This window comes from Schistocerca cancellata, chromosome 2, assembly GCF_023864275.1.
Source record: "Schistocerca cancellata isolate TAMUIC-IGC-003103 chromosome 2, iqSchCanc2.1, whole genome shotgun sequence".
NCBI lineage: Eukaryota > Metazoa > Arthropoda > Insecta > Orthoptera > Acrididae > Schistocerca > Schistocerca cancellata.
In genome coordinates, this window is record NC_064627.1 from 139,214,911 (window position 1) to 139,239,354 (window position 24,444).

At 38.6% G+C, this 24,444-nt stretch overlaps 1 protein-coding gene across 1 annotated transcript in view; it reads right to left on the bottom strand.

The window, feature by feature from the left end:
- LOC126151880 (guanine nucleotide exchange protein smcr8b-like) overlaps positions 1–24,444 on the bottom strand; it is a 104,765-nt gene that overhangs the window by 74,553 nt on the left and 5,768 nt on the right. The window contains 2 exon segments of the mRNA XM_049915971.1: positions 1,056–1,225; positions 21,752–21,907. Of these exon segments, the coding sequence (XP_049771928.1) occupies positions 1,056–1,225; positions 21,752–21,877 (296 nt within the window). The 5' untranslated portion in view covers positions 21,878–21,907.

Genomic DNA, 24,444 nt, shown 5'->3' on the forward strand with positions numbered 1-24,444 from the left:
CCAAATCACACCTTGGCTCGCTATTGACTCGCTACTGGCTCGATACTTTGGTTGACCCATGGGAGAGTGTCAGTAGCAAGCCAGGTGTGATTCGGACATTTGACAATGCTATGATCCCCTTGAAAATGTCCTCTGCAGATGGGGACGAAACTTTGGATTTTAGAAGGAAATCCCTTTGGTCACGCCATAATTGTCTGGAATATTTTATTAATTGTGAAGAGAAATTTGTTAACATCAAGTATAGATTTAAATATCAGAAAGTCTATTCTGAAAGTATTTGTATGGAGTGTAGCCATTTATGGTTATGAAACATGGATAATAAACAGTTTAGACAGGAAGAGAATAGAAGCTTTAGAAATGTAGTACTATAGAAGGATGCTGAAGATTAGATGGGTAGATCACGTAACTAATGAGGACACACTGAATACAATTGAGGAGAAGAGAAATTTGTGGCACAACTTGACTAGAAGACGGGATCGGTTGGTAGGACACATTCTGAGGCATCAAGGGATCACAAATTTAATATTGGAGGGAACCATAGAGAGTATAAATCGTAGAGGGAGACCAAGAGATGAAAACACTAAACAGATTCAGAAGGATGTAAGTTGCAGTAGTTACTCGGAGATGAAGAGGCTTGCACAGGATAGAGTAGGGTGGAAAGCTGCACCAACCAGTCTTTGGACTGAAGACCACAACAAAAACAACAAAATTTTGCACACTTTACAAATTGCAAAAATGTAGTGTAGGTAATGCAGGTAGTACACTTCAGTTCATTGGTAGAATATTTGAAAAAAGCATTAGAGACGGAGTACAAGTTCAGATTAGGAAGAGATTGGAAAGTAAATCGGCTGTGCCCTTTCAAACGAACCATCCCAGCATTTGCCTGAAACGATTTAGGGAAATCATGGAAAACTTAAATCAGGATGGCCGGAGACAGGTTTGAACCATCATCCTCCCAAATGTTGTCCCTCAGTTTATTATTATTATTAATAATAGTAGTAGCAGTAGCAGTAGTAGTAGTAGTAGTAGTAGCAGCAGCAGCAGCAGCACATTACCTGGGAGTTGCATGGTAGTCAACAGACATGATTTTCAGAATAAGCGTGTTGACATCTATTTTTGGATCATCTTTGATTGCCAAAGGGAATGTTAGTAGAGGAACTGGTCCCATAACTTCAGAAAATTCAGCAAAAACTATGAAATCTTCTTTTGTGCAATAACATTCCTCCTAAAACAAAACCACAATGGTGTTATTGGTGTCTAGAATGCCTGTAATGCCATTTACATGTGACAAATGGGCAACAGTTCAATAAATGAAGCCTCATTTTAAGCTGCCAACTTTCTGCAAAACCTGTGAACACATCCTGTAATAATGGAATCGGCACATTTAAAAAAGAAAGTAACATAATTCATCTTATAAACAGACAATAGGCATTTCAAACGGAAGTTGAGCATTGTAACTCAGACTTCAAATTTGGATTTTTCTTCTGCACACAATTGGATTCTTCTTCAGAACGCAATGTACAAGAACAAAACTTTGAAAACGGCACTACAATGTTCAGCTATGCACCACAATGTTCGACACCTCCCCTTATGGTGTCTCCACTCATTCCATCGTCTTTACTCCTTCCTGGATTTTTTATAATTATTCATACCATCTATGCTAGATGGGGGAGGGAAATGTTCTACTCATAAGCTCCTGGAAAAAAGGAAGAACTGGAGCAGACTTTTACTCTAAACACTGTTAGTATTTATGTTGAGTAAACAATCATACTCGTTTGTTTGAAAGTGCTGTTATTTTGTTCTCTGATTTCTATCCATTCACTCTTTCCAATAAGTGTGTTCCAGTTTTGCAACTGAAAAGTAGTATACTCCATGTAATGATGATGGGCAAAAGTATTAGAAAACTGGAAGTTTGGCAGTGAAAATAAGAAATGTCAGAATAAGAGAAGGCATGATTCATATCCAACTAAAATTAAACACAACGGCACCTCACATGAGGCATAAATATGCCTTACAAGCATATCTGCTAGCACACAAACTGAATAACAAAAATACCACAAAGTGTTCATCAACAACATAAAATGATAAAACAGTGCGACTGCATATGGAATTTGAAGAAAGAAATCATTGAGGTTATAAGTTTATATTATATTTTTTTTCTAGAAAATGGGTCTTACAAAATATCTTCTGTATCATAATTTAAACCCAATACAAATAAATAACAGTATTAAACTACTACCACACAACACATTGAAAAAAAAATTTTTTTTTATGAAAATGCAGACGTATTACTACAGCAGGAAAACAACATAAAAACAGATTGTTAATGAGTAAAAAGTAAATATTGGCTAAGGATCAGATGCAAAATATCACTGTAACAAAGACAAAAAATGGCTCCCCTATACATTAATACAATATTCTTCCACAGATTTCAGGACAATAATAATAACAAGACAGACGAAATATCCCTCAGACTTCCAAGAAGAATATAATAATACCAGTTTCACAGCAAGCAGGTGTTGATAGGTGTGAATATTACTGAACTATCAGTTTACAAAGTCATGGTTGAAGAATACTAACATGAATTCCTTACAGAAGAACAGAACAACTGATAGAAGTCCACCTTGGGGAAGATCAATTTGGATTCTGGAGAAATGAAGGAACACATGAGGCAGAACTAACAAGAATGCACAAATGTTGACAGGTAAAGTCAGATATTCATGCGTCCATAAGATCAATGCACAAAGAGTACAAAAACTGCCACTGTCATACCTTAGCAAAAGATCTTGCCAAGAACCCAAGAAAATTCTGATCATATGTAAAACCACTAAGCAGGTTGAAGGCTCCTGTCCATTTACTCCTTGACCAGTCAGGTTTGGCAATAGAAGACAGTGAATCGAAGGATGAAGTTTTAAATTTCAGAGTTTCAGAAATCATTCATGCAGGACGATCATACAAACATGGAGGACATATAAGTAACCTTCCCTGGAATAGAGGAGCAACTGAAGGAGTTGAAAATAAATATGTCACCAGTTAGGTTTTGCAGAATTTACTCTGCAGCACTGGAACTTTACTTGACCTGCATTAATCATGAATCTCTCACCCAGCACAAAGTCCCAAGCAAATGAAAAAGAATGCAGGTGACTCCTGTAGATAAGAAAGTGAAAGAACAGACTCACATAATTGCAGACTAATATCCTTAAGGTCGGTTTGCAGCAGAATTCTTGAACACTTTCTGAGTTTGAATATCACAAATTTTCTTGAGACAGAAAAGCTTCTGCCCACAAATCAGTGTAGATTAAGAAAGTGCCACTTGTGTGAAACTCAACTTGCCCTTTTCTCACTATATGTTGCAAACCATGGATAGAAGCAACACTGTACCCCACTGCAGACAGCTGATGAGGGTCCAAGCATATGGAATAGGTTTACAGATATGTGAGTGGCTCAAAGACTTTTTAAGTAATAGAACTCGGTGGAAAGTCCTCAATGGTGACTGTCCATCACAGGCACTTATTCTTAGAAATGATTTGGTAGAAAGGGTGAACAGCTATTTATGGCTGTTTGCTGATGATGCTGTGATGAATGGGAAGGTGTCGTCCTTGAATGACTGTAAGGGGACACAAGATGACTTAGGCAGAATTTCTAGTTGGTATGGTGAACGCCAGCTTTCTCTAAATGTAGAAAAATGTAAGTTAATGGGGATGAGTAGGAAAAACAATCCTATAACATTCAAAAACAGCATTCATAATGCACTGCTTGATGCTGTCACATCAATTAAATATTGATGAATAATGTTGCAAAGCGATATGAAATAGAATGTACACATCAGGTTGAGAGTCGGGAAGGCAACTGCTCGATTTTGTTTAATGGGGATAATCTTGGGAAAGTGCAGCTCATTAATGAAGGAGATGGCGTAGGGAATGCTAGTGCACCAAATTTTCAAGTCTGCTCAAGTGTTTGGGTGTTTGGGATACCCACCATATCAGATTAAAGGAAGACATTGAAACAATTCAGAGCCATGCTGCTCGATTTCATACTGATAGGTTCGATCAGCACACATGTATTATGGAAATGCTTCACAAACTCAAACAGGGGTCCCTGAAGGGAAGGCAGTGCTCTTTTCATGAGGTACTATTGAGGAAATTTAGAGAACTGGCATTTGTGGCCAACTGCAGATCAATTCTACTGTCACCAATGTACATTTTGCTTAAGGAACACGAAGATAAGATGAGAGAAATTAGGCCTCATATGTTGGCTAGTAGACAGTCATTTTTCCCTCACTCTATTTGCAAGTCAAACAGGAAAGGAAATGACTAGTAGTGGTACACGGTAGCCTCTGCGATGGACCACATATAATTAACTTCATGTACTAAAATACTACCAATTTAAATTCCAGCCATATTCTGAATGAGCTACAACTATCTCTGTGATTTTTTTTTTTGTCAGTCAGTAAGAAGGCACATGTGGCAACAGGTATTACAACTCACAGATGTCAGAGGATCTTGAATCCAATTTGTCTCTACATTGGACATAACAACAGAAACATTGTTGTTAGTTAAAGCATCTATCTGATGTTTCCCTTGGGGGGAAAATGAAAGATGCTACAAACCAACGAAGCAGAACAAAAAACTGGTTAAAAAAAATGCCATATCTGGAGCATAACTAATAGGGTAGTCAATACCATTGGTATGTGGTTCTTAAAGAACAGATTAATGCTCAACTGCAAGAAAGTGCAGTGCACTGTAACATTCAACATCTTGTGCAGACACAATGCTGCTATCTTTATTACAAAATAACATCCACTACGTTTGACATCAGAATGACGAGGCTTGTTTACTTTGCTTTCACTCTACTATCTTCTGTTGTATCATATTTTGCAGCAACTCTGTGCATCGGATAAGAAAATTCCTTGCCAAGAAAGGGCACTCAGGCAGTTCTGCAATGTCAGCTAGTGAACTACACAGGGGCTGTTGTGTAGGTGTCTCAGAATTCTATCTCTGTCAGTATGCTTAGTCGTAAGAGTCATTGTTGACAACATTCATTCAGCGTTGGACCTGGTGACCTAGTGGTAAAGCACATGCTTGGAGACTGAGAGGTTGCGACTTGAATCCTGGTTGAAACAGTATATTTTTCTGTCTGCCTTTAACTTGCCCTTCACCTCTCAATAATGTGAAGATTTGCCAGGAATGACATGTGGTTCAGATTCCATGTTAAACTGTAGGTCTGCTTTTGTTGGGAGGATTAGTGGGGTTGGTTAGGGACACAAAAGTCTTTGAGGAGGAGTTCAATGTCTTTCAACACGTACCAGGCCATTGATCTATACAAACTTATTCTTCTTTCTTTGTGATGACCAATTAAAGAGCACATTCGAACTTGTTACTTTGGTCTGGTGGTTTTGTTTTCTTCTTCTCTTACCAAAATCTCTTCATGAATTATCTGTGTTGTTTCCTGCATATGCCTGTCCATTGTTTCCCAGAGATCTTTATAGCTTCCTCTGTGAATGTGTGATCAACAAGATGGTATCTTCTGTAGTGTTCATTTCTCATAAGTCCTGTTTAGTTTCTTCTAATCAAGAGATTTTTGCACTTTTGAATTTCTTATATTGAGTACATACCTTTTTAGTTACCCTAGTGTTATCTGTTCCACAGATGTGACCACAAACTTCAAGCATCTCATATGACTGCATCAGTGAACTTGTCTACAGGTGTGTATAGGGCAGCAGTTTTTCTTTTAACCCATGTGGCATTTACATTAATCTCACTGTAAATTTTTTTGAGAAATTTTCGCTCTCCCTTTCCAATTTCGTCAATTTTTGACTGATGTAGTTTCTGAGACCAATAAAAATTATTATTATTATTATTATTATTATTATTATTATTATCTTTCTATTCTCAGACGTTCTGTCTGGTCAAAAATGGACAGTGATGCGGACCTTGATCAAGCGTGACTTCCTTTTAACTGTACGGTATATGTTATATTGCATTTAGGAACTTTCGGGTCATTGAACATGTATCAATAATTACAGATTTTTGTAGTTGTATATATATGTTTGGATGTAGCTGTATTGCGTTGATGTACTGGTGGATATTGTGTGGTATGACTCCTGTAGTTGATAGTATAATTGGTATAATGTCAACTTTATCCTGATGCCACATGTCCTTGACTTCCTCAGCCAGTTGGATGTATTTTTCAATTTTTTCTCCTGTTTTCTTCTGTATATTTGTTGTATTGGGTATGGATATTTCGATTAGTTGTGTTAATTTCTTCTTTTTATTGGTGAGTATGATGTCAGGTTTGTTATGTGTTGTTGTTTTATCTGTTATAATCGTTCTGTTCCAGTATAATTTGTATTCATCATTCTCCAGTACATTTGTGGTGTATACTTGTATGTGGGAACGTGTTGTTTTATTAGTTTATGTTGTATGGCAAGTTGTTGATGTATTATTTTTGCTACATTGTCATGTCTTCTGTATTTGCTAGTATTGTACATCCGCTTGTGATATGATCTACTGTTTCTATTTGTTGTTTGCAAAGTCTGCATTTATCTGTTGTGGTATTGGGATCTTTAATAATATGCTTGCTGTAATATCTGGTGTTTATTGTTTGATCCAGTATTGCAATCATGAATCCTTCCGTCTCACAGTATATATTGCCTTTTCTTAGCCATGTGTTGGATGCGTCTTGATCTATGTGTGGCTGTGTTAGATGATACAGGTGCTTGCCATGTAGTGTTTCCTTTTTTCAATTTACCTTCTTCGTATCTGTTGATGTTATGTGATCTAGAGGGTTGTAGAAGTGGTTATGAAATTGCAATGGTGTAGCCGATGTATTTATATGAGTGATTGCTTTGTGTATTTTGCTAGTTTCTGCTTGTTCTATAAAGAATTTTCTTAAATTGTCTACCTGTCCATAATGTAGGTTTTTTATATCTATAAATCCCCTTCCACCTTCCTTTCTGTTTAATGTGAATCTTTCTGTTGCTGAATGTATGTAATGTATTCTATATTTGTGGCATTGTGATCGTGTAAGTGTATTGAGTGCTTCTAGGTCTGTGTTACTCCATTTCACTACTCCAAATGAGTAGGTCAATACTGGTATAGCATAAGTATTTACAGCTTTTGTCTTGTTTCTTGCTGTCAATTCTGTTTTCAGTATTTTTGTTAGTCTTTGTCTATATTTTTCTTTTAGTTCTTCTTTAATATTTGTATTATCTATTCCTATTTTTTGTCTGTATCTTAGATATTTATAGGCATCTGTTTTTTCCATCGCTTCTATGCAGTCACTGTGGTTATCCAATATGTAATCTTCTTGTTTAGTGTGTTTTCCCTTGACTATGCTATTTTTCTTACATTTGTCTGTTCCAAAAGCCATATTTATATCATTGCTGAATACTTCTGTTATCTTTAGTAATTGGTTAAGTTGTTGATTTGTTGCTGCCAGTAGTTTTAGATCATCCATGTATAGCAAATATGTTATTTTGTGTGGGTATGTTCCAGTAATATTATATCCATAATTTGTATTATTTAGCATGTTGGATAGTGGGTTCAGAGCAAGGCAGAACCAGAAAGGACTTAATGAGTCTCCTTGGTATATTCCATGCTTAATCTGTATTGGCTGTGATGTGATACTACTTGAATCTGTTTGGATATTAAGTGTGGTTTTCCAATTTTTCATTACTATGTTTAGGAACTGTATTAATTTAGGATCTACTTTGTATATTTGCAATATCTGTAGTAACCATGAGTGGGGTACACTATCAAAAGCTTTTTGGTAATCAATGTATGCGTAGTGCAGCGACCTTTGTTTAGTTTTAGCTTGATATGTCACCTCTACATCTATTATCAGTTGCTCTTTACATCCTCGTGCTCCTTTGCAGCAGCCTTTTTGTTCTTCATTTATAATTTTTTTCTGTGTTTCCAGAATGAGATTTTCACTCTGCAGCGGAGTGTGCGCTGATATGAAACTTCCTGGCAGATTAAAACTGTGTGCTCGACCGAGACTCGAACTCGGGACCTTTGCTTGTTCTGTGTTGTATGTGTCATTAATTTCTGTGTAATGACTGAAGTTAATATTTTGTATATTGTTGGCAGGCATGTTATGGGGCGATATTTTGTTGGGTTTGCTGTGTCTGCTTGATCTTTAGGTATCAGATAAGTTATTCCTTGTGTAAGTGTATCAGGGAATGTGTATGGGTCTGCAATGTAATTGTTAAATAATTTAGTTAGGTGTGAATGTGTTGAGGTGAACTTCTTTAGCCAGAAATTTGCTATTTTATCATTTCCAGGGGCTTTCCAATTGTGCGTAGAATTAATTGCTCGGGTGACTTCATGTTGCAAAATTATCACTTCAGGCATTTGTGGTATCATCTTGTATGAGTCTGTTTCTGCTTGTATCCACCGTGCGTGTCTGTTATGTTGTACCGGGTTTGACCCTATGTTGCTCCAGAAGTGTTCCATGTCTGTTATGTTTGGTGGATTGTCTATTTTAATGTGTATGTTATCTATTGTCTGGTAAATTTTTTTTTTTGGTTTGTGTGGAATGTTTGGTTTTGCTTCCTTCTATTTTCACTTTTTTTGTATCTTCTAAGTCGTTTGGCCAATGCTTGTAATTTCTGCTTCTTTTCATCTAATTGCTCTATCACTTCTTGTTGTGAGATTTTACCTAACCTTTTTCGTTTTTTGTCTGATATTTCATTTCTTATAAATTGTGTTAGCTGTCCAATGTCTTTTCTCAGTTTTTCTATTCTGATCTGTAGCCTGTGTTGCCATGCTGGTTTTGTGGGTTTCTTCTGTGTGTTGGTTGGTTCTGATCTCTGCCTAGTGTGTATATTTAGTGTAGTGAGTGCTCCTATATAAATCAGTAGTTGTAACTCTTCCATAGTTGTATTTTCATTTATTTTGTTGTGTATGATTGTGTTGATAGTTTTTATTGTTGTTTCGACTTGGGGATTATTTGGTGGTCTACGCAAGAACGGTCTTATGTCTGTATTTGTGTCTTTGTATTCTATATATGTCAGCTGAAATTTTTCTTCTATATCTAACATGTGTGTCACTTCGTGTTCTATTTGTGCTTGTTCTGGTGGTTGTCTTAAGATTTCGTTTTCCTCTCATTGTTTAATTGATGCGTGGTGTTCTTTGTTTGTTTGCTCTGGGATGTTTTCCATTACTGTATTTTCTTCTTCTTCTTCTGATTGCACATTATTTTGTTCCAGTATTTGTTGTTTGATGTTTTCTATTTCTGACTGGGGTATCCTGTTATTTTTTATTATTACACGAATCTGATCAGCTAGTCGTTGTTCTGTTAAAAATTTTAATTCTGGGTATCTGGTAATAAATGTTGTGTATACTTGTGATCTGTATCCAGTTGTGTTGGTTCCTAAGTTTGTTGCTTGGTAATAACAGAACATGAGGTGTCGGTTAACTTCATCTGACCATCTCATCCTCTGTCTTTGTTTTCCTTCTAGAGTGGTTGCAGGAAGCATGTCCTGCAAAACGCCTCTATTTGGATTTAAATCATTTTCCGTGTGGCTAGCAGTGTCGTTACCATTGTGGACGGGCATAGGGTTCAAGCGTCGTCCCCGACCATGGCGTCGCTTGTCCGAGACTTCATTAGTTCTGTCCTGAACCAACTAATCACACTAAAAGGGGGGTTAGCCCTATTAGTGGTTTGTTCTTTTCGTCGCCTTTTACGACTGGCAGAACATACCGAAGGCCTATTCTTTTCCCGAGCCTCCACGGGGGTTGTTGTTGTTGTTATTATTATTATTATTATTATTATTATTATTATTATTATTATTCCCCAGTGAAGATACAACAGAAAAATAATTTGCACTTGAATAACTCTTCCTGTAAGTTTTGTAAAGAAAGGTATGGACTATTCAGCAGGTTTCATTTTCAATGGACTTCAAGCAGAAACGAGACAAACTTAGTAATAAACCACAAGTCTTCAAATCGAAGTTGGGAGGTTTCCTTGCTCGACACACCTTCTATTCTGCACAGGAGTTCCTTGCAACACTCTCTCACAATTTCTTTCATGCTTTACTAATTCTTTAGTTTCTTTTGTTTATCAATTTTGCTATCAGTATTTTGTAAAGTGTGTACTGCCATGTTCCGCAGTTAAGCAGCTTTACTTCCATGGTCCCATGGAACCTGATAACAGAATAAACGGAACAGCCACATTCTGGATACCACATCTAAATCTTTGGACAAACTTACTTTATTTCTTTCCTTTTACCTTGAACCTAGAGTGTTATCTATTCACATACTTCAATTCCTCTTTAGGCAGTAAATAAGATGTAGACTTTTGTCACAGAGTCTCACTTTATAAATGTCAACTGCTTTTTATTGAAGTGACAATTATACCAATTACAACCACTATTCAATAATGCACTAATATGAATTTAATCACTCTTGAAATACCAAAGAACTAGAAGAAATCAAGAACCCAAAGCAGTACAAAATTGATGCGTCCTTTCTGCCCATTTCCAAGCAGTCTGGAGAGGAAGCCTAACAATTTGCATAATTTTATAAGAATGAAGGCAGTCATTGATACAAGTGTCTGTGACACAGTGGTAAGTTTGAAGGTAGCTTGGTATGGTGATCCTCACATCTTGCTACAGAAATCAATGAATGAAATTTTATTACCACAGAAGACAGTGTAATCTGAAGTACAGCAGTTATCACCATCCAGCTTTACTCATTGCAAGGCACCCGGAAGGCAATTCAATCTCATTGGCTGTCGACATTTGGTGACGGCAGATGTCAACAACAATTCTAGACCGGGTAATTTCCTGGCAGGATCTGCATTATGTACTGTTGTCAAATAACTACTGCTCAAAATGCAAACAGATGTTCCACAGCAAGTGGCACCTGACACTAAAAACGCTGTCACGCCTTTTCTGATGAAAATGTAATAGACTGAGACAAAAGCTGTAGACAGGCAATCTGCTTATTAAAAATTTAATTACTGAGATTTACATTTAAAACGGAAGAAGGGAAAAGTATTAAGAAGACAAAACATCATCATTCATTCTCATTCAGTGTTTTTTGCGGCCATGAATTTCCCGAATTATGTTGTGTTCCAACAAGAGCCTTTTTTTTTTTTACACTCATATTCAGAAAAAAATGTATTCCTTGACCAACTAGAGACAGGACATTCATATTCACAGGACATGTACAGTAGTACGTTCTGCAAAAATGATTAGCATCTGAAACAAGTTGGCTGGTGGGTTCAAGGTCAACATTGACATAGCAGCATAACACCAATTGCTGGTAACGTGTGCCTGCCACTCTCGTTGTTGCTACAAACCAAGGGTAATGGAACTGTATGACTTGAGCAGACATGCAGGATGCCTTACAGATGTACGCATGAAACTAAGTCAAATGAGTGAGTTTGAAAGAGGGCACATTATTGGCATAAGAGAAGTGATGCATCGATCTGGGAAACTGCTGATCGTGCGGGACGAAGTGTTTCAGCAGTGCAACGAGTGTGTGCAGAATAGCTCACAAAAGGCCGTAAAACACAATGAGATGGGTCAAGCTGCAAAATCTAGACCCCCCCCGAAAAGATCGACACCTCATCGGAATGGCATTGCAGGAGATGTCTGTGTCCTTTTGAGTTCTAGTGGAACAGTGTAACACATCGCACACTATCAGGGATGACAGTCCATCACCGTTCATTACAGCATGGGTTAAGTGCACATAGTCCACTTTTCCACCACCTTCGATGAATGTACCTTCCACAAATTTGCAGAAGCATGCTAGATGGCAATGGTGTATGGAATGACATCACTGGTGGAGGAATGATATCAGAAATGGTTTTCAGATGAATCCAGGTTCTTTTTGTGTGAAAATGATGGCTGCATTCTGGTGCACCACAGACATGGAGAGTGGCATCACAATGACTGCATTTGCATTAGACATATAGTGCCCACTCAAGGCCTTATGGCGTAGCATGCAGTTGGTGCGTGTTCAGAACATTATTACCAGTGTGACCTATGTGAATGACATCCTGTGACCTGTAGCCATATCGTTTCTGCACAACACCCCAGATGTCATTTTCCAGCAAGACAAAACATGACCATACAGCAAGACAAAACATGACCATATGTTGCTGCATGAACACATGCCTTTTTGGTGTCACAGGATGTCAGCCATTTGTCCTAGCCTGCCAGATCACCAGACTTGTCACCAATCAAAATGTGTGGGATATGATGAAACAACAGGAGCAGATGAACTTTGGAACCAGTTGAATGCAGCAAGTATAGTTATATCACAGGACGCCATTCTTGCCTTATACGCGTCAATGCTGTCAAGCATGGAACAAGTTATCAGAGCCCATGGTGGACTCTGTGCCTACTAGGCCACAGGACACGTGCCAAACCGAGGTGACTGAAATGCTAATCATTTCTGCAGAACAAATACTAATGGACATGTCCTGTGAATATGAACGTCCTATCTCAAGTCGTTCAAGGTGTTATGTTTCTTCTCAATATGGGTGTACTTAAGTTGTAACAATAGTATTTTCACTTGTAGCATCTGAAATCTAGCTACAGCATCTGCATAATCATCAACTTAAATTAGAGTCTCTAAAAGCTTTTAGCACATATACTGCAACTTGTAAGGAACTGAAAATGTAGCATCTACACTCCTGGAAATTGAAATAAGAACACCGTGAATTCATTGTCCCAGGAAGGGGAAACTTTATTGACACATTCCTGGGGTCAGATACATCACATGATCACACTTACAGAACCACAGGCACACAGACACAGGCAACAGAGCATGCACAATGTCGGCACTAGTACAGTGTATATCCACCTTTCGCAGCAATGCAGGCTGCTATTCTCCCATGGAGACGATTGTAGAGATGCTGGATGTAGTCCTGTGGAACGGCTTGCCATGCCATTTCCACCTGGCGCCTCAGTTGGACCAGCGTTCGTGCTGGACGTGCAGACCGCGTGAGACGACGCTTCATCCAGTCCCAAACATGCTCAATGGGGGACAGATCCGGAGATCTTGCTGGCCAGGGTAGTTGACTTACACCTTCTAGAGCACGTTGGGTGGCACGGGATACATGCGGACGTGCATTGTCCTGTTGGAACAGCAAGTTCCCTTGCCGGTCTAGGAATGGTAGAACGATGGGTTCGATGACGGTTTGGATGTACCGTGCACTATTCAGTGTCCCCTCGACGATCACCAGTGGTGTACGGCCAGTGTAGGAGATCGCTCCCCACACCATGATGCCGGGTGTTGGCCCTGTGTGCCTCGGTCGTATGCAGTCCTGATTGTGGCGCTCACCTGCACGGCGCCAAACACGCATACGACCATCATTGGCACCAAGGCAGAAGCGACTCTCATCGCTGAAGACGACACATCTCCATTCGTCCCTCCATTCACGCCTGTCGCGACACCACTGGAGGCGGGCTGCACGATGTTGGGGCGTGAGCGGAAGACGGCCTAACGGTGTGCGGGACCGTAGCTCAGCTTCATGGAGACGGTTGCGAATGGTCCTCGCCGATACCCCAGGAGCAACAGTGTCCCTAATTTGCTGGGAAGTGGCGGTGCGGTCCCCTACGGCACTGCGTAGGATCCTACGGTCTTGGCGTGCATCCGTGCGTCGCTGCGGTCCGGTCCCAGGTCGACGGGCACGTGCACCTTCCGCCGACCACTGGCGACAACATCGATGTACTGTGGAGACCTCACGCCCCACGTGTTGAGCAATTCGGCGGTACGTCCACCCGGCCTCCCGCATGCCCACTATACGCCCTCGCTCAAAGTCCGTCAACTGCACATACGGTTCACGTCCACGCTGTCGCGGCATGCTACCAGTGTTAAAGACTGCGATGGAGCTCCATATGCCACGGCAAACAGGCTGACACTGACGGCGGCGGTGCACAAATGCTGCGCAGCTAGCGCCATTCGACGGCCAACACCGCGGTTCCTGGTGTGTCCGCCGTGCCGTGTGTGTGATCATTGCTTGTACAGCTCTCTCGCAGTGTCCGGAGCAAGTGTGGTGGGTCTGACACACCGGTGTGAATGTGTTCTTTTTCCATTTCCAGGAGTGTATTTTTGGCAAAATTAGCATCGATTTTTGGCATATAAGCAACTGCTTTTTGGGTTACATACATCAGTAAGCAAAAATGGAACCCTTACACAATTAATTTGTCATCTGTCTGTCAGGACACCTTTCTCAGAGGTACAGGTATAGGTATTAAGTTGGAATTTATGCCAAATACTAATGTCTACTGTCTCTCGATGGCATAAAAAATTCAAGCTTTTAAGTCAATGCAATCAAAAGGTATGGTCACTCATGTCACACATTTTCAGTCACAAACTCACTCATCAAAACCTACAGATTAACTACCTATATACATTGCTCAGTTGGTAGAGCACTTGCCCGCGAAAGGCAGTAGTCCCGAGTTTGAGTCTCAGTCCGGCATATAGTTGTAATCTGCCAGGAAGTTTCTTTACCTATATACATAATTACATTAGTACAGAACCCTCAGGTGTGAATCCTACTCACATTTTAGTGGTTTTTGTTATTGTCCAGCATACAAATTTAAAAGTTTGTCATGATACATGCTTAAAGATGAAATTGCTAGCAAAAGAGGAAAAAAGGGAAATGAAAAAACAACTATTGGAGATAAAATAATAAAAAAGAGAATAAATAGTTTTTATTCTCTATAGTAACAGCTTTCTGAATGGAATATTTTCTTTTGCAGAAACTTCAACAGTTTTCAACAAAAAAAGTCTCTGGATTTCTTTTCTTTGACTTTATTTAAAATTTCAGCAAATGTTGTTTCTGTTGAGAAGTAAGAACATTTTCTCCCCAGTGAACAGAATGTCAGAACACTTCTCTGATTTAAAGTGTTTCTTGACACTATTTTTCTTTTCCAATTCACTGATTTCAAGTCTGTAGCATGTAAGCGCCAACAGCACAGCACAGCCCTTTTGTGGGCCATATGACCCATACATGTCAATGCTACAGACTACTGTTGATAAAACAGTGTATCTCTGAGTTTAGTAATATTTTAAGTTATTTGTGTAACCACTCTTTTATCAGTGCAACATTTCCTGAATGGTTGAAATATGTGGAAGTTAAGCCTTTGTATAAAAAAGGAGATAAAGATATATCATCAAAGTTCTGTCCAATTTCACTTTTGCCCATATTCTCAAAAACTTTAGAAAAGATAATATACAATCACCTTCTTAACCATCTGACCACAAAATATTATCCAAGTCACAATTCGGATTTCAATTGGATTCCGATACTGATAACGCTATCTGCACACACAGTGAGAATGTACTTAATTCATTTGTCATTAAATTACGGGCTACTGGTATGTTTTGTGATCTGTCAAAAGCATTTGACTGTCTAAATTACAATATCCTTTTAAGTGAATTAGGATATTATGGTATAACAGGAAACACTGCAAAGCGGTTCAAATATTATATCTCTGACAGAAAACAAAGAGCGTCAATAGGCAAGAGACATGCATTAAGCTATAGACATCATTCAACCAGGAACTACAATCTACAATATGTGGTGTCCCCCAAGGTTCCATCTTAAGGCCCTTCCTTTTTCTTATGTATATCAATGACCTTTGCATCAGAAACATTACCAGATACCACACTGTTTTGTTTTCACATGATATAAACATTGCAATAAATAGTAAATCAAATGAAGTTCTCATGGACATTAATAAATGGTTCCTAGCCAACTGTCTGTCACCAAACATTGAAAAAACATACCATATGCAATTCAGAACTTGTAAAAGGTTTCCTGCCACTATATGCCTATAATGTGATGGCAAGCAGATATAAAAAGTTGACAGAGTTAAATTCTTGGGATTACAGCTTGATAATAAAGTTAACCGGGAGGAGCACACCACAAAACTGCTGAAGCATCTGAGCAAATCTCTATTTTGCTACATGAATGTTGTCACACAAAGGCAATATAAAACTAAAATAGCTAATGCACTAGGCTTACTTTCATTCCATAATATCATATGGGATTATTTTCTGGGGTCATTTAAACATGTAATACAAATTATTTGTGGTGTGAATTCAAGAATGTCCTGCAGAGAGTTGTTTGAGGAACTGGGGATACTAACTACTGTTTCCCAGTATATTTATTCCTTAATGAAATTTGTCATTAAAAATATACCTCTTCCCCCACCCCAAACAAACAGCTCAGTTCATGGAATCAGCACCAGAAATAAGAACAATTCTCACAAAGATTTAATGTCATTTACTTTGGTTCAGAAAGCTATCCACTATTCAGCAATTTTCAACATGCTACCAGCCATAAAAAGTTTAACTAATAATAAAGTTCAGTTTGAGAAGAGTCTAAAGAATTTATTGGTGGTCAACTCCTACTCCTGTGATGAATTTCTTAGCAGAACTGACTGATGCATATATGTTGTTATATCACACAATGTGAATATTGTATACAACCTGTCCTTCCGTAAAAATTTTGTGTAGTAAGGTGATCATTGTAAATATGTGTTTTTTTTATTTTTTATTTTTTTTTATTTATTTTTTTTTATATGATGCCTGGCTACAATAGCCTAAGAATTATCATGTGCACTTAAGTGTATTGGACATTTAATAATTCAGTGACAAGTTTTTATATCCTTTTAAATGTAGGGCAATTTCATTTTGGATCTGTGGAAAGTACATCAGCATATCTGTTCCCACATCCCAGAGGATCTCCTCGCTATGGATCAATTGGAATGAAAAGTACATCTAATCTAATGTAAAGATGGAACTGACAATGTACTTAAATTGGAAGTAGAATTGAAAATAATCCTATTCACACTTTACAGGATGACACTGCACGCGGTCACTATACTGTGGACACTAGAACATAACAGGCAGCAGCTACTGTAAACAACCAAAAACTTCACACACTCAATAGATGAGCAGTGGTGCAGAGGAACAAGCCCCGCCTCCCCCTCACAGGTCGGCCAGCCTATGCCCATATGCTGTATTTCTGCGAAAGCAGAACTGAGATGCAGTTTGTTGATTCCTTCTGGTGTTGTGAGAGTCATACTTGAACCCCTTGATGGATCAGGAATACTCTTTTCATTCATTTTAAAACATGAATAGAAAATAATGTGTTATACACAATGCAAAGCAAAGCAGAGTGAATAAATATTTTGTAATGGCTACCACACAATTGTCTGCCGAGGCTGGCAATGTCATTAATGTGGTAATCCTGGGATGACCTTTACTGGTTGGTATCTTACACACCCATAGTTCAAAACACTCCACACGTAAAAGTGCCAATTAATAATTCCACAATTTTTTATATACTGTCTTTAGCTAGCAAAAAATGTACCCAATTCTTTGTTCTCAGTCCTACAGTTAATTTCTACTTTGCCATACTCAGTATGTATAGAGACCGTTCAACCACCCACCGTTTCACATGCGTACTCAATGTAACTTATGAGTGCATTGATATGTCATTGTACAGGTGCATAGATGTGCTCTTTATATTGCGAACATGACCTTACACATATTCTATTTCAAAATTGGACAGCACTATATGTTGTCTAATATCAGTAACCAAAACCTGGTTACTTTTTCAATATTTATATGCAAACAATAAAGCTATTTCAAACTATCTCTGACAAAATATTTCATTTGTACACAATTTGCTATGAAACAGCATTTATTACATAAAATTGCATCTTGAGGTGAATGTGCATCTGTGTTTGCATTTATCACAAATGCGAATTTTTTCAGGCCCCTAACAATTTATAAAGTAAATAGGTAGACTGAAAGAACAAATACACTCAAACTCTTGGCATTCATAAGCCTTTATTCTGTAAAAAAGAAAGAAGAAATAACTTGTAGGATAAAGAGTGTTTAAACAATTGAACATGAAAGTTTGCCATGATACCAGTAACAGGAAACAAATTGTGACAAACTGGGACTCAAATTTATGCTAAGAATAAGTATAAGAAAGGTAGTTCAAGGTGTAAAGAGACGAAATGAAAACATCAGAATCTGGCAGAGTGGTTACAAATCAGAATATAGAGAAGAGGAGACAAAGCCCATAATTATCAAATATTGATCAATATAATTATTAATTTTTGTAATTTTCAAGCTGGCCTCTCTCCTTGACCCAGATAAATAATGGAATCACTGTAGGTTACAAATAATAGTGTATGTTTTTATTCTCACAAAGAATTCACTTATGTAGATTTTTTCTACAAATAGTGTTGATACTTTATGATTGATGTATAGTTGTTACATTTTCTTCTTTTGGTTATTTGTGTTTTAATTAGTGTGGCTTTTTTAACCTTATTGGAGCATAAGGTTTTATGTTATATCCCATTTTTATTCTCTCACTGCTGTCTGGGAAGTAGCCATCAAAGCATTTTTCTCTATATTCACTTTGTTATATTTCCAGTTTGCAATAAATTTTTTTTTAGTATCAGCTTGTAAATGTTCAATTTTCAGATTCCTTTTGTGAGGAGCAATACCAAAAATACAAATATAGGAAAAAAGAAATATGTGGTGAAAGAATAACAAAACCATCAAAGATTACAACTAAGATTAAGGATGAATTGTTTTGAGAAAAGGAACTCATGGTCATCAATATCTATTTTTAATTGTCTCTCTGTCAAGTTTGATGGTCTAATGGTACAGCACGTGACTGGAAACACCTAGGTCACAGGATCTAATCCTGATTGGGAAGCAGAAAATTTTTATTTGCCTTTAATCTAGCACTCACCTCTCAATAATGTGAAAATGCACAAGAAACAATACTTGGTTTAGATTAGACATTAAACTGTAGGTTCCCTTTCAATGGCTGGATAACTGTGCTCTGACTAGGAACACAAGGAAGCAGCTCCTCGAGGTGACAAGGCAGGGAAAGCGTCTATGACTGCCTATGCATTAATAATGACCTCCAAGTTGCCAAAGAGCCAAAGCTCAGAGGACAGCTTCTTTATGATCACTAAGGGCATAATAACCAATGTACTCAAGGGTATCTGTCTAATGATGTTAAGCAATCCAGCTCCATCTTGACAAGAGTTTGACAGTGATGTATGCCGTGAAATTGCTTGCACAACCTAACCCTGGTGCAAACAGATCTGAAACCTCGGAACACAAGGAATCCAATTTGCGATAAGACACTTGGTCTGACACCATATGTACAGCATCTGCAATAGAAAAACCAAAAGTAGCAAAGGCAACTAATTCAAACAAATTTTCAGTACTCGACTGTTAACCAATAAGTATTTAATGGAAGGGACAACTGCCTTGTAAACTGTGTCAGCTGTGAATAGTCCAAGAATAGGAATCTGCTGTATGTTATGTAGGGTGTTTCACAATGTTCTGACAACTTCAAATTTGAATAACACACAAACTAATTAAGGAACCAAGTTGACCTTTTACACAAGGTACACCTTTTAATCAACTTTACTTATGAAATACTACATTGGACAAATGATTATCATTCACGGTTATGCAATACTAGAGGCATTTTACCCAGTTTTTGAAAACATGTTTCATAGCTGCTGAAGGAATTCTGGAAATTTCATCGCAATTTCAATCTTTTAAGTGTTGAAGGCTTCTCAGCCAACTGTTTGGGCATATTTTTGTAAAAAACAATGAGGGCTTGCTCTCAAAACTTCTATGCCCATATTCAGTGTTCTCGGGAGTTAAGGTAGTTTTCCGAGGGCCGGTTGACTTCTGATTCGATGCACTGGCAGTTGCTTGGAAGTTTCCTACCCAATTCAGTAGGCTTATTGCTCCACAAGCAGGAATTGGATATCACAGCTGAATCTTGAAATGCTTATGAAAGGCACATTGTAAGTGCCTGACAGATTCACCATAGTGAAAATAGTGCTCCACTGCTCCACTGTGAAACAGTACAACATGCTTACCGATCTGTGTACGGGATGAAAGTAATAGACAGGGCCGTGTTTGCTGTATCTTCTTTTTTAGTGCACGTTATTCAAATCTGGTATCATCAAAACATTGTGAAACACCCTGTAGCTTATCAACCAATGCCACAGCTTGGTGTACATCTGTGAGTTGAATGGGGCACAGTAGCCCCTGTGTCAAATTGTAGGATTAATGGCTTAGCCATCAACTACACTTCAATGAAAAGTTTGTTTTGGCCTCCAGACAATGGCAAACACAATAACAAATCAGTATAATTCCTGCCACGACTCCTGGTGGGGGGTAGAGATCAACATACTGCTGCTATGTGACAATTTTTTAACTTTATGGCAAAAGACCCACTGCTTGGGGCAGGACATCCGCTTGCGCTCTACTAAATAAAAGGGGCATGAAGGAATTGGCATTTACTGTTCCTGCTGCCTGCAATGTGTTTGTCCTTGTCAGCCCGGTTGGCTTGTTTGTACTGCAGCTATCTCCTCTTCACCCAACTCGCTAGGCTCCATGTGCGGGTGCTGCATGTTATCAACAAGCCTCCAAAAGCCAGCTAGTGGCTCAGGAAACCCCGAACAACTGTGCAATATTCAAAACCTCTTCTAACGTGGGGTTCTCAAACTGGAGGGCACGTTGACACACCTCTTGTCTGGGGCCAAATGAATGATTGGATCTCTAATCATGGTTCCCACATAAGACACCTGTGACTCAGTCATGCAAACCAACACTTACAACTACCCAACTAGATTTGACTGCTGTACCTGTTTGCAACACTGGTAGAATTCAACACATGCAGTGACCACATGTGTACACGTGACATGACAGGAGGACAGCAAACTACATATATCGATGAAAGAAGGTGACGCTGGTTCTTGCAGAGGAGCTAACTGGCATAATAAGCAAGGAGGAGGTATCCGTGATTCGAAAAAGAGCCTTATAGACCTACACGTTGACCACGCAGAATGCTATAAAATGTTTGTGAAGCTGCTTCTCATTGCATCCCAGTCTTCCACAGATTCATCATGGGGCAACAGTGGCGGGTGAACAACCAGTGCCTGAGCCTGGGTTAACGTAACCAACAACCAACCCAACATGCCTTATGTGCCTGCTGTTGCTGCAGAAGTGACTGAAGTAAAGCCTCCATGGACGAGCCAACCACAGAATCCAAAACGTGAAAATTCAACCCTAGACGTTGCCACTTGTGTTCTAACTAGGAACACGAGGAAACACACATCTGTAACGAAGATAAAAATTACTGGGTCATGGAGTGACATCAACAAGAGTACAATGAAAGTAGTTTATATGTCTTGAACACATTTCACAACTGAGGGCCCTCATATGGATGATATCCATGTCAAACGTCACTGGTGCAGTATCGCACAATGTGGTCCTGCTGACAGGGGTTGGTGACCGTGCTGCCTCTGGCGGACACTACAGCTAGTTGCAGACACACCATTTGGATGTCAGTACACATTACAGATGAAGTAGGACCTGACTTACATCCACTGTGGGCGATAGGTGTAGTACCTGGTGCATTACTAAAAAGGGTGGCACCATGATCTTAAAATTCTTAAAACTGTCATAACCACAAGATACTCATACACCCCTGACATCATGCTATTCATATTTACAATCCTACCTTGATCACAAAATGAGTACTTAAACAGCATTTTATGTTTTGGCAGTCAAATGGAAGATACCTAATTATGAACATAAAATAAAACACATAATGTATAAAAACACACACACACACACACACACACACACACACACACACACACACACACTAAAAACATTGTACAATAAGCTCTATTGCTATCTGGCATTATTATGATACCTACATCTGGATTAAACATGTGTTGTTCCTTATTTTCCTCACATATCATTTCATGAGATATGTGCATTTTACTGTTTTCAAAATATGCCTTGTACCCAAAGGCAACAGGATCAGCATGTATTTCTGCCATTTAGTACCAGGTACTTGAATGAAGGCCTTCCTATGAACAGAAAGTAACAGAATCGTCTACAGAGTTAGAATAGCTACTGAAAAAATCACTAGTGTAAACAAACATTAACATACATAAAAATAAAGTTGTTATTTGTAACTCTATTGTTGTTTTCATCATCATCATCATCATCATTATTATTATTTTTATTTCTAACATCTAATAAGATGAATATACACAAATAAAAAGCATAACACTTTTGCGCTGCCTTAATTCCTGATATCTGTTTCCACCTGCTTCAGTTATTTTCATTACTAAGAAAGCTGAAATGAGGTCTGTAAGGTAACTGAATTGCTGTATTAGCCTGACATTCTTATGAATATACAAGGCTACTACTCATTCGTTTTCAAAGTTCTAAATTTTTTGCAAGTGTTACATGAACAAATATGACTGAAGAATGAATGGAACCATAAACTCTATGAATTTGCACTGTACCCATCAGTTCATGTTCTGAGTGCAGTGCCTTGACTAATGACAACAAAGCAAGAAAACAGTTTTTGTATGTTGGATGGAATATGCGAGATCTTTATCTGTTATACAACAGCGCTGCGTGCATTCAGAAGGAATTATGGAAAAGAATCATCATATAAATAGCAGGTTCTGGCACATGAAAGACAGTCACTGAAGGTTATTGTCTTCCATGCAATGTCACACACAAAGCTGTATGGGCCATTTTTCTTCAGCGAGAAGACTGACAGTTGTTATTTCCACTGACTGCCAGAATTTCACCTTCAAACAAGCCCCATCACTGGAACACTGAAGTTCGTCGCTACTTAAACAATGAATTTCTGCATCGCTGGACTGGGTATACTGGTGAAGATGATGAGGTTCTGTTCCCTTTGCCTCCCAGGTCCCCTAACCTAACACCTTGTGCCTTTTTCCTTTGGGGTTCATTAGGAATAGTGTTTATGTTCCCCCACTGAACAGAACACTGAAACAGCTCAGATAATGCATCAACGCTACTGTGATGAGCATTGACAGGATGTTACTGCATAAGGTAAGAAACGAACATGACTACCACATGGATATGTGTCATATGGCCAAAGGAGCATTCATAAAACATTTTTAGGGTTCAAAATCCAAACTTTGTGAGTTCATTGTTCTATTCATGCATTAAGCATATTCATTCATGCAGTACTTTGGAAAATTTACAGCTTTGAAATGAATGAATCATTTATAGTAGCCCCTTATTGTCGCTGAACAGATGAGGTCTAGATTATAAAACCTAACTGTGGTGTCACCGCCAGACACCACACTTGCTAGATGGTAGCTTTAAATCGACCGCGGTCCATTAGTACATGTCGGACCCACGTGTCACCACTGTCAGTAATTGCAGACCGAGCGCCACCACATGGCAGGTCTAGAGAGACGTACGAGCACTCGCCCCAGTTGTACGGACGACTTTGCTAGCGACTACACTGACAAAGCCTTTCTCTCATTTGCCGAGAGATAGTTAGAATAGTCTTCAGCTAAGTCCATGGCTACGACCTAGCAAGGCGCCATTAACCATTTCTAGAGAGAGTCTCACTTGTATCATCAAGAATGCTGCATAAAAATGATGGATTAAAGTTAAGTATTCCAGCAGCTACGTACTTTTCTTTATAGCATTCATTACGTATCATGTTTCAGACCTAAGCAAGCCTGCGTGAGTTGACGCGTGCATTTCGGCCTCCTTCTCTAAAAACAGTGTCGGCACGTCTGCCGACACATCACTAACAGTATATCCTTCTATGGGGTGATCATTTTTGGAGGAACATATAAGACACGCTGGAGGTAGATTTAAATATGAAACTGTAATTACTGTATACCATATCCAATCCTTGAAGTGCCGGTGAAAAATGAAAAAAAGAAATACATCCTTATCAACATGTAGATGCAATTTTCAAAAATTTAGACATTTCTCTGAAAACAATTAGATTGGTTGGATTCTTGCTCACTGCTGCACACTGAAGACAAATGGGCAAGTAACTAATTTGAACAATGTACGGCACATGAAGGTGATGACAAGGAATATACAGTGTATCGAATACTCAGGCATGATGCTGGAAATGACAGGAATCTGTAGAATTATTTTGTATGATTGTAAACTGAATTTGGGTGAGAGATAGTGACTAGAGAGCTTGTATTAGCAACTTACTTCTTTTTATGACACTGATTTATGTTTATTTAACGAATTTAAGTAGGAAAGAAATTTCTTTGTAAAGGAACATCCATTGTGGTCGCCAAGATGATCCACAACCAAGAAAAAAATGTTGTGGATTCAAATACCAGATGAAGCGGATGTCTTACATACCTATAATCACATGTGTACTCTTGGGGCTGGATCGGCAGTTATCTATATCATATTACACAACATGTTTTCTGACAGAAAGGTCTGAAATTGTGGATGCCACAAACTGATGAACTGAGTGCCTGGAGAAGTCCAATTTTGATTGCAGGTCACACCCCGACTCTCCCAGAAATTCTTCAACTGGTCTCCCATACCACTGTGCTCTTATAATGAGAAGGAATAAGTAGCTGAAGTAGGC